Source organism: Lipotes vexillifer, unplaced genomic scaffold (assembly GCF_000442215.2).
Source record: "Lipotes vexillifer unplaced genomic scaffold, Lipotes_vexillifer_v1.1 scaffold1634, whole genome shotgun sequence".
NCBI lineage: Eukaryota > Metazoa > Chordata > Mammalia > Artiodactyla > Lipotidae > Lipotes > Lipotes vexillifer.
The window spans coordinates 376,400-387,716 of NW_006771542.1; the positions used below are offsets into that span (position 1 = coordinate 376,400).

Consider the following 11,317-nt stretch of genomic DNA (forward strand, 5'->3'; position numbering starts at 1 on the left):
TGCATTGGCAGGCGGACTCTTAACCACTGTGCCACCAGGGAAGCCCCTGCATGTATTTTTTTGAATTAGTAGACTCTTTCTGTTTTGTATTTTCTAAACTTTTTATAATTTGTATTATTTACATGATGAAAAGCAAAATTAATTTTTTAAATTATGCAAACATATTGGGACAAGTCAGACTTGTACAGTCTGGTAGGATTTATTCATTGGAACCATTGATTCTTTAAACTAGCTAAGCAAAATAACAGAAGCATGGGACTTGAAAGAAATTAGACCAAGCATTTAAAGAGTTAAAACATACTCAGTGGTTTATATTATGTCAAGAATATTTTGGGCATCTACTATGGGCAACTGATTTTGTTTTTTCTAGCATGGGTTGCAGCTAGTACCCCTTAGTGAAGTGAAATCTGTTACATATCTTACAGACTAGTGAACGTATGGTAAGGCTGACCATTTTTATGACTGTTTAAGAATTCCTTAACCATTTTTGTTGTGGTTGCTAGTAGTTCCTTTTGTCTTGTTGGATCCCAAGGAGATAGATGTTGCCAGATGCCCAAAGGAAAAGATTTTTCTTTGTGTGAATTTGCGGGATGGCCCCCGTGGACGTGGCAGTATTTTTCTAATATAATTGTAATCCCTAGTTGATAAATGAATTTAATGAAAGTTAGAGGTGTTCGATGAACACCGATAGTGTTTAAGAACAGCATCATTCACAGAAAGCAGCAGCCATGTTTTCCTACAATCATCTCATTGTCACAGAGTGTCTAGTAGGCTAAATGGACTGCTGATTGACCCCACACGTATATCACATATTCTTATGGTAAGAGGATTCTGACTCCTCATATATTTTTTCACTTGAGGAATATGTGCTGTATTAGGAAAATACATCTACTTATAAACCTTTGTCTAAAGAGCTGTTAGAGAAAGAAAAAAAAAAAAGAACTATTAGAGAATTCTTCCTCTGGCAGGAAGTTTATTTGGAGAGGACAACACATGGAGATTAAGGAAGAATATGCCCTCCTAGTTGTTTCTATTACATGCGTTGACCTTGTCAGCAGAGGGCCAGACGGATGTTAGTGAATCAATAAATGAATGTGTGTGTAAGAGACACACAGACATACACACCTGTACTTTATGAAATAGCTAGCCAGGGATGTGTGGAGAATTCAAAAAAAAAAAAAAAAATCAGTGAAAATAATGTACACATTTCCATACTATTCTGTCCACTGATCTGGGTAATCCTGTTGCTTTCAGCTATGTACGTCATTACATTTCAGTCAAGTGTAATACAGGGAAATTCTTCTGCTGGTTCTGTTCCTTTGTTGGCATCTTCGGTCCTGAGTAGAATAATCAACTGCCCCACATCCTGGGAAATCCCTCATTCCTGGGCAAACTGGGACAGTTGGTCACCCTAATCCTAAGGGTGTATATTACACTCTAGGGATGGGGCTGGGGAGCTGGTGTAAGAATGAAGGAAACTGATGGAAAGGAAAAGTCCTGAGGTATGAAGACAACATTTTTTCCTTTTGAAGAATGTTTACTATAGCTAAGGAAATGTGAAAATCAGTAAGCCAGTGTCTGTGTGGTTAGTAGTGAATTAGTGATTGCTGCCTTAGCGATAAGTATTTTGGGTTTAGTCCTGCATTCTTCAGTACCCATACCAAAAGACAAGGAGTCAGAGGAATGCCAGTTTGATTTGAGCATTCCTGGATCATAGAAGAACATTCTGCCTCAGTGGGTTTTGGTTCTAAGTACACACTTTGTTCTGGGTAACTTTATTTTAGCAAATGGAGATGTGAACATTTTTACTTTCAAATATAGGGTGATTATGCAATTTCAGACCACTTTAAACATAATTTGTATATATCTATAGTTAATACTTAGAGTAACACTTCCTCTAACATACTAGGTAGACCAGTTTCAGGTTTTACTTTTGCCTTGGTGTTCCTTAGCAAGCTTGTCTTTCTCTCCTGTCTTGTTCTTGGTTTCTTACCTTACAGAGAAGTGTGGGAAATGGAACTGGATAGACTCAAGAATCAAGATGGTGAAATAAATCGGAACATTATGGAAGAGACAGAACGGGCCTGGAAGGCAGAGGTGAGAAGAGTCGCTATGTTGAAGCTATATAGTTGAAGGTCTTGATTTTGGGCTCCCAGACGGTGTGTACTTTTGGTATAGTATCAATACTGTACACTAAGCTATTTAAGTATTATACCGTAGAGCCACTAAGCATTGTTTTAAGTATCTAAGGGTAGCTTTGTGTATGTAAAATTAATAAAGTGTGTGTGTGTGTGTGTGTGTGTGTGTGTGTGTGTATGTGTGTATGGTTTCCTTAGATCTTATCACTAGAGAGTCGGAAAGAGTTGTTGGTATTGAAACTAGAAGAAGCAGAAAAAGAGGCAGAACTGCACCTTACTTACCTCAAGTAAGTACCTTCCATTTCTAGGGTTTTAATGGCCCTGCAGTTTTGTGTTTTGGAGGCATTTTTTTAGGTTTTGAAACCCTGGGCCAGCTAGTCTGGCACTTATTCTGTCTTCACGGGAAGTCATCTCTGTGCGATAGTAATTTGTTCAGTGATTTCTCTTCCCATACTCTAAACTTCCTCACTCTCTGACTCTTCCCTTTCTACAGTCTTACAGTTTTGTGCTTTTTATTGTATTATTTCCAATTGGATAAACAGTATCTCTTATGTTGTCAAGCATAACAAATGTCTTTGGAGATTTGTGTCTTATACAGTCATTTCTCCTCTTTCTGCCATGAAATTTGGAGGACCCCCGTGGCATTTTCAGCCAGACAAGAGCCCTCTCTCTGTGGTTGGTCCGCTTTCTCCAATACTTGTTTTGCAAGATGCTGGAGTTAAAGTGAGGCAAACGGCTTAGAACCTTGACCTTCTCCTGCACATGCTCCGACCTCTTCTCTCCAGGCCCATTAGCCAGCTACTGTTCTGCTATCTCAGAGAGTTAGGAATTGGGTTTTCTTTAATTCTGTAAATTACTGTTGGTTTCTTGAAAGGTCAACTCCCCCAACACTAGAGACAGTTCGTTCCAAACAGGAGTGGGAGACAAGACTGAATGGAGTTCGGATAATGAAAAAGAATGTTCGGGTAAGTGTAGTGATGCGTGATCATTGAGTCAGAGTTAATCTGTGCTTAAACACTTCTGGCGATAGGGAAGGACCTTTTGCGTTGCCCTTAGGGCCTGTCCTACCACTTCCTCTTGCTTTCCTGGTATAGGATGGTGCTCTCTTTTTAGGAAGGCTCATACTGCTTAGCAGTAAAGGATAATTCTTGCTTTTCTCTCTTTTCTAGGACCAATTTAATAGTCATATCCAGCTAGTGAGGAATGGAGCCAAGCTGAGCAGCCTTCCTCAGATCCCTACTCCCACTTTGCCTCCACCCCCATCAGAGGTAAGAGCGCTGGCTTTGGGGAGTCTACCTTTGTGTGTTGGTGGCAGAGCCTAGAGTCTTTCACTTGTTCTTTTTATGGAGATATCAGGACCATCCTTATTTGGTACAAGAAAGAGTTGCTCACTGATTTCTGCTCCAGTTTCCTAAACTTCCGTTTTCTTTCTCTCTCACTTGTCTTCCACCTCTTCCCCTCTGCAGACAGACTTCATGCTTCAGGTGTTTCAACCCAGTCCCTCTCTGGCTCCTCGGATGCCTTTCTCCATTGGGCAGGTCACAATGCCCATGGTTATGCCCAGTGCAGATCCCCGTTCCTTGTCTTTCCCGATCCTGAACCCTGCCCTTTCCCAGCCCAACCAGCCTTCCCCACCCCTTCCTGGATCCCATGGGAGAAATAGCCCTGGCTTGGGTTCCCTTGTCGGCCCCCATGGTCCACACGTGCCCCCTGCCGCCTCCATCCCACCTCCCCCAGGCTTGGGTGGTGTTAAGGCTTCTACTGAAACTGCCCGGCCCCAACCAGTAGACAAACTGGAGAAGATTCTGGAGAAGCTGCTGACTCGGTTTCCACAATGCAATAAGTAAGTATCTTTAAGGATTAATTTTAAAAGTGTTTTTCAGAGAAATGTTTATGGGTTAAAATAGGAGAGGTTTCATAGACATTCCTCATGAGTGTAGTATAGAATCTCTCCCCCTCAACATTTTTCTTTCTTAGGGCCCAGATGACCAACATTCTTCAGCAGATCAAGACAGCACGTACCACCATGGCAGGTCTGACCATGGAGGAGCTGATCCAGCTGGTAGCTGCACGACTGGCAGAGCATGAGCGGGTGGCAGCAAGTACTCAGGTAAGAAAAGCTACTTGGCGGAGAACTCAGACCTGCTGAGATGTTGGGGAAGAGGTAGATTTCAGAAATATTTGGGGTGGGAAGAAGCATTGCAGCCAGGGGTATCTGGCCTGCTTTCTTCCTTTGCTGCGCTGGGAAATGAATGACATCTCTTTGTTAAATGCCCTGTTTCTCAGATGTTCCTCCCTCACTGTGACAACATTTCTGCCCACAGCCCCTTGGTCGGATCCGGGCCCTGTTCCCTGCTCCATTGGCCCAAATCAGTACCCCAATGTTCTTGCCTTCTGCCCAAGTTTCATATCCTGGGAGGTCTTCACATGTAAGACTCTATTCTTTGAAAACTGGGATGTGGAGAAGCTGGGGGTGAGGAGGGAGTGGGTTTATAGGTGGAGCGCAGGAAGAAGCCATCATCTCCTCAGCTGGGTTGTCGACAGCCCCAGCTGGGAAAATGCAGGTACTCTGTATTGGAACTTTTCTTTTGGTGTCAAATCTTTTTGCTACATGGGAAGAGTAGATGGAATCATGGGCATATAAGGCAAGGAGGCCCAGAGGTTCCTTACTCTTTTGACTGTCCCTCCTCTGCTGTACAGGCTCCAGCCACCTGTAAACTGTGTCTAATGTGCCAGAAACTTGTCCAGCCCAGTGAGCTGCACCCAATGGCATGTACCCATGTGCTGCACAAGGAGGTGGGTGCTGCATGCCTTCCTCTTTTTTCCACTCTTTCTTTTTGATGGCTGAGATAGTTTAATTTTCTTGAACATTTTACAGTGTTGATGCTCATCATTAATATCTAAATATAAGGTTTCAGTAAATCGTGGCTTAAATATCAGCAGAATTCAGAATACTGGCAGCTAGGCTCCCAGCTTCCTTCTACCCCATTCCCTGTAGGGGCTGGACTGGATGAACAGTTCATACTAGAACACTGATAGTCACTGTCTTGGAAAATTGACGATAAGATATACATATCTAACCATTGTTTCAGACGTACCATTGCCAAGAGACTTTGCTTAGATGAGAGGAATGGAATAGGGAACCTGAATATGAGATTAGTAACTCCATTAATAAAATAGTTGGAAGGCTGACCTATTAGAGATTAGCTTCACAAACTGACAAGTTATTCCTGTCTTTTATGATGGTACCAGAGTTAAATCTCTTAGCACCAGGGATGATTTTTTTTTTTTTTTTTTTTTTTTTTTTTTTTTTTTTTTTTTTTTTTTTTTTTTTTTCTAAGGGGTATAAATCATTAGAAAAAATTTGTGTTCTGTTTTTGTAGCCAGTAATTGGTGACATTTTCTTGTCACCATGGGACTATAAATAACAGCAATATACGTACTGTCAACAGATTCATTATGTTACGAAGCATATAAACTGGTAGTCTGTTTCTATTAACTATACTTTGCATATTTTCTATATTAATTACGACACTGATATCTTCACCACTTTTTAAGGAATACTTGACAAAGCAGGTTTTGTCATTGATGACTTCAGATTGTTTCATTATGCTTTAAATGTATTTGAATTATTTCTATTTCGTCTGTAGTCCACCTGGAAAATATATTCTTCCAATAGTATTTTGTTTGCAAACAGTGTTTTTTTTTTTTTTTTTTTTTTTTTTTTTTACTATTTTGTTTTGTTCATTTCGTTTTTCTAAGAGGTAGAAACTGAATTTATATCTAAATTCTTGGTAAGGGAAAATCCTGAATAAGATTTGAGGGCAATGGGTATTAGGAGATGGAAGCTCATCTCAGGCTAAATAGATGGCAAGAAGGAGCAAGCCTGTAGACAGTCAGCAGAAAGCAGCTTCTCACTGTTATTAGCTGATTGTTAATGTTCCCTGTAAAACAAGATCAGGTTCACCTGCTCTGAAGACTCTTCTGGCGGTAAAAGCCAGTGAAGCAGCCCTTCCAGTCCCCCAGTGAGCTTTTCTGACTCAGTAAACATCCCTTAGACCTGTTGAACCTTAACAGCGCTCTCTCCCCTCCTTCCCTCCATCTTTCCTGATGAACCTGAGGTATGTCTTTCTTTCTTTCCAGTGTATCAAATTCTGGGCCCAGACCAACACAAATGACACTTGTCCCTTTTGTCCAACTCTTAAATGACGGACCTGACTGGGGAGGAAGAAGAGGAGAAACTGATGTGAACAGGAAGCGCGGGTTCAAGATTTCTAAAACTCTATATTTATACAGTGACATATACTCATGCCATGTACATTTTTATTATATAGGTAATGTGTGTATAGAAAGTCTGTATTCAGATGTTCGTAAATGAAAGTATGTATATTATGCAGAAATGGTCTGTCCCCCTCACCTTTCAGTTCCTCTCGGGGAAGCAGATTGTAGGTAAGATGGTATTTAACTTGGCCTTGAAATTATGATATTCCTGCCTAGGGCTGTTTTCAGATGCAATATAAAAACCATCTAGGAAGCTGCTCTTGCTCTAAGGCCACCCTGCTCTGATTTGGCTCAGCCTCTAGTCCATTTTCATGAGGCTCATGTACGCCGATTTGAACCCTGGTGCTCACCTGCTGTCCAGCCAGATGCCTTGCTTATTGAAAGCTTCCGGAAGCCTCAGTGCTATTCTAGCCCCTCTACTCCAAATGGAGAAAATGAGACTGATTGAGGAAAAAATATATAACCCTGATAGTTTGATTTTTCGTTGAACATTTTACTGTGTTAACACTCATTATTTGTACATAGACATTAGGTTTACAGAATAGTCCGTTTACATCAGCAAAATTCACAGTCCAAGAATAACAACATAACCAGGTCCCGTTTCCCCCATGCCTCCACAAACTTCTCTCCACCCTACTTCCTGGATAGTCATCTCTTTAGAAACTAGCATAGCCCACAGGTCTTTCCTGGGCCAAGCCATCCCTTTCCACCACTGACTTGGCTTCTGATCAAGCTTTCACAGACCAACCTTGTGAAGTCCTCACCGCTTCCCCTTCACTTCTGGTCTTCTAGTCTAGCTATCCCCCCTCCCCTTGAAGGTTAAGGCAGTTGGTTCACAACCAAGTTGTTTGGTGACCTTGGGTGAGTTCCAGGCAGGCACTGGGGTGAGGAGATGTCTGTGCAAAATTCCTTTCAGGATAATCTTGGGATATGGGTTTGAATTTTTGAAGCAAGAAAGCTAGGGGGGACATGCTTCCTGTCCTGGGAAAAATGGAGACCAAAGTGCTATGAAGAAGGGAGTTTAGATTTTAAGTTTATAAGTCATTTGTTCTATGGACAGCTATCTGGAACGAGGTTATTTTTTCGCCTCTGCTTATTGAGCACTTCCAGTTTCTAGGTTTATACCCGGGAAAGCTGTGTTTCTATTAGAGCTTTGAATCCTTTCCTATCGCTTTATCTTTACTCCTAATGGAAATGGCTTCAGCTCCCTTCTCTTTTGGAATTAAACAAGTAAAAATGAAGCAGTAATAAAAAAAATTAGCTCCCGGAAAGGATATTATTATATTACCAACAGGTGAATTTTTCCCATTCTGGGACCTGGAAATGCTTACTCGCACTAGTAGTACATATGAGGGTAGCAAAGATTTTTCCTTTCAGAGCCAAATAATTCTCTCCTCTCTGTTCATGTTACTCTTCCTTGTCTTTCATCCTTGCCTATCAGCTCATGAACATACTCTTTCTCTTCTCTGGTCTTACTTGTCCCGGTTTATTGACTGACAACAGTGTAAGGAAATGGATTTCCTGGGATCTCCTTGGCATCTTGTAGGGTGATGGAAATGGCCTGAGTACTCCCCACTGTAGAGGTCGGATGACCCACTTTCTTTGGTTAATGAAATATTAATGACTCTAGTTTGGTAGCCATCATGAACAGGAAATGTGGCAAAATGGAAGACCAGTTCCTTTGTTCTTTTCATTTGGGGGGGGATTCATTTTTTATCTTGTAATCTTAAGATTTTATCTCCCCTTAACTTTGCAGCAGCCTTTGGCCACTTGCAGTATTTTTCAGTATCCAATGAAAATACAGAAATTAGAAGTGGGTCTAAAAAATATCCTGTTTCTTTTCTACAAATCTTTGACACCAAAGGGGTAAAGAGAAAACAGGAGGGGATGGGGAGCTTAACTGCTTCCTAGTGAAAGCCCCTGGAAACCAGCTGCAGCAGGAAGACAGTGTGGTGGAGGGTGTGCATGGGGGCCGGGACTCATCGTCGCTCTTTGCTCTTTCTTGTTCAGGATCAATCCAAAAGCAACAGTTAAGTTTTGGTCACCCTTGTTCTCCCTTTTCCCTCTGTCCACTGGCCTGCACTGGTACAAGCTGTGCAGACCCCCGGGGAAGGCCCCTGATGCAGGGAGTGGAGATGGGACAGTCATTTTTCTGGCATAGAATTTAAAAATAGAAATATAGAGTACATATTTTTACAAGGAAGAAGCTGTTGTCTAGATTTTTTTTTTACACTTCAGAGTTCATGGTTTCAGGGTAGAAAGGAAGAAACTGTTAAAAGAAAAATAAGTACAGGTTTTCTCTTTCAAAGAAAAAAATAGGACAGTGAGACTTACTAAGGAAGGGGTTGAGTTTTATACCCTGGAACGAGCTGGGGAAAAACCAGTTTTCCCCAATGTGGATCGAAATTATAAAGTGGAATGTGGCATTTTCATTTCACGGTAGCAGTTCTGGAAGTTTATTTACACAGTAAGTTCCAAGCTGGAAGTGGACAGTCTCCAGTCTTCCTGCCAGTCTCTGTGGTTATGGGGTGTTCTCCGTCAGCCAAAGCAGCACCAGGTGCAGTGGGAATGAAGAGGACTCAGATAAAAAACTGTGACTCAATATTCTCGTTTTATTGGTTTATGGCTTGTGGGCAGCTGGCTGAGGCCAGGATCTCCAGAGGCCCTCTTTGTATTTCCCTCTCCCTCATCAGGTAATTCTACACTGTGCGGGTCCCATACCTGGAAGCAGTGTGTTGACCAGAGAGGAATAGGATCCAGTGGAATAGTAAGAAAATTCAGCTCTTCCCATTAACACTGGTATCATAGTCGACTGGCTTAGAACTGATAGGGAGGAAGTGAACTTGGTCCCCACTGTCTAGCCCAAGAACCAGCCTGGGTACCCAAGTACTATTAGGAGCGGGGAATAAAGAGCAGGATAGGGGCAAAGGATGGCCTCCATCAAGGGGCTCTTGTGGTGAAGGGAATTAGGAAGCCCGGAGGCTGTCATCCTTTTTCCACGCAGCCTTGATACTGAATGCAGTGCTGGTGGAGCCAGAAAGCCCTGTGTTCCTGACATTCTTGGTATAATACTAGTGCCACTGTGGGATGCCTTAGCCAAATAAATGAGGGAGACCTTAGAGACAGGGAGAAGGCAATGAAACTGCTCTTATTATGTCAAGATCTTACTACCACTTACAGCTGAACAGGAAGAAATCCAGGCAGTGGGTATAGGGCATCAACTCTATCCCTGCTGAATGAATCTTCAAGAGTCTGCTTTCAAGGATTAGATAGGAGAGGTTTCCTATCTATTCTTAGCACCTCAGCTACAAAGCTCTGGAGAAATAGGACTGGGGGAGGGGGTGAACAGGTAGCCAGGAAGACAAAGTGCAGCCCTGTTATATTTGCTCTATTCCGGCTGCTTTCCCATAGGGCACCTGGGGCTTCCAGGGTTGGGGATGTTTCAGTGCTACCAGTCACGTGTACAGTAGAAGGTTCAGGTAGGGACAAGGAATTAATAAGGTAGAAATTCATTTGTTAGATGGAACCTTTTAGTGGGCACTTTTCCTTTAAGAGAGTTAAAAAGAGCTTTTTGGCTAGAGAAGCCCTCCTTCCCATCGCACTTTTGGTCAGGCTGCAACCACAGAAAAGAAGACACTGGGAAGCAACACCCATCTTAGAAGGTGGGATTCTATCTTGGAGAAGCCGTCTAAAACTGGGACTGGTGAACGGTCATGTTCTGGCCTTGCCTCACTTTGATCCCAGCTTCCCTGTCTTTACATTCCCTTTCCTTCTCGTCCAGCCACCCCCATTTGTACAAATTATTTGTACAAATTATTTTTAAATTACTTTTTAATTCAAGAGGCAGTCTTTGCACCAATGTTATAGGCTTGTCTATACAGTCCCTATCTCTAAAGCAAACAGCAAACGGTGCGTCCGTTCCCGCTGACTGTGGCCAGCAGGGAAACAATATTGGCCCTTTCTCTGCTAGGGTACTGCAGAGACACACACTGGGGTCACCTTACTTCTGGAACTAAGAAAAGAAGAATACTTTGGGTTGGAGAATCTAAAGGGATGGTGGACAAAGGTTCAGGGCTAAAGTTTCAAGCAGCAGAATTTCCCAACTCAAGTTTGAGGTGACCAAGAGTATTCCCGCCATCAGAGCACTTCTTTCTTCCCTCTCCTGGTTCTTACAGGTGCAGTCCCTGCAACCCACCTTGCCAGCTTTTCCTTTTCTGTCAAGGCAGAGGCATTTGTGGGTGGGTGAGGGTCTTGAGGTGCTCTGGCCACAGGTGCCATCTGTGTCTCCTCCTTGTGACCAGAGCGAACCACCAGATGTGGTCCAGGGGGATCTCTCTCTTCTGCCCGTGGGCCTCCTCACTTCAGCAGGGAGATGTCATCAGCAAAGTCATCGTGCTGATGGCGCAGGCAGCGGAGGCAGCGCCACTGACATACCATGAGGCAGAGGGGCAGCATGAAGAGGGCGCAGATGGCAGCCATGACATAGGCTATGGTCATGAGGGTCGATTCATCTGTCTGTGGGATGTTGTAGCCACAGTCTTCCATGTCCAGGGTGACAAAAGGACCTTCTACCGCTGCTGTCCTGAACTCATCGTGCACTGGAGAAAGGGCAGATGTGAGTCACAGAGCAGTTTGGATTACACACCCAAAAGAACTTCCCGGGACAGGCCTTGAAACCAGCCCTTGAGGAGGCCGTAGACTCTCCCTCCTGGGAGATATTTAGGAGCAGGACAGAAAGCCGTTGCCAGGTGGAGGCATGGCTCTCCTCCCAGGCCACTGGGGACAACAACCCCTTCCTGTCTACCTGTCCAATAGGACAGGGCCCTAAAAGTCAGTCATTCTAAGTTGACCAAAAAGCCAGCCCTACATATACCCAGTAAACTCACCTGCTCCTGCTG

At 43.2% G+C, this 11,317-nt stretch overlaps 2 protein-coding genes across 7 annotated transcripts in view; one reads left to right on the top strand and one right to left on the bottom strand.

Moving 5' to 3' along the window:
* The window catches only part of RNF214 (ring finger protein 214), a 49,638-nt gene extending 42,763 nt beyond the window's left edge, over window positions 1-6,875 (top strand). For all 3 annotated transcript variants that reach the window (XM_007446906.1, XM_007446907.1, XM_007446908.1), the window contains exons 7-15: window positions 2,001-2,097; window positions 2,337-2,425; window positions 3,013-3,103; window positions 3,308-3,406; window positions 3,605-3,981; window positions 4,116-4,248; window positions 4,463-4,567; window positions 4,839-4,934; window positions 6,282-6,875. In XM_007446906.1, the coding sequence (XP_007446968.1) occupies window positions 2,001-2,097; window positions 2,337-2,425; window positions 3,013-3,103; window positions 3,308-3,406; window positions 3,605-3,981; window positions 4,116-4,248; window positions 4,463-4,567; window positions 4,839-4,934; window positions 6,282-6,347 (1,153 nt within the window). In that variant the 3' untranslated portion in view covers window positions 6,348-6,875. The remainder of the gene's footprint in view (window positions 1-2,000; window positions 2,098-2,336; window positions 2,426-3,012; window positions 3,104-3,307; window positions 3,407-3,604; window positions 3,982-4,115; window positions 4,249-4,462; window positions 4,568-4,838; window positions 4,935-6,281) is intronic.
* A 1,984-nt stretch (window positions 6,876-8,859) lies between these two features.
* The window catches only part of BACE1 (beta-secretase 1), a 23,170-nt gene continuing 20,712 nt past the window's right edge, over window positions 8,860-11,317 (bottom strand). For 2 of the 4 annotated variants that reach the window (XM_007446912.1, XM_007446911.1), the window contains exon 9: window positions 10,745-11,017. In XM_007446912.1, the coding sequence (XP_007446974.1) occupies window positions 10,776-11,017 (242 nt within the window). In that variant the 3' untranslated portion in view covers window positions 10,745-10,775. Of the gene's footprint in view, window positions 11,018-11,317 lie in introns of all 4 variants that reach the window. The other 2 variants (XM_007446909.1, XM_007446910.1) reach the window with 2 other exon arrangements.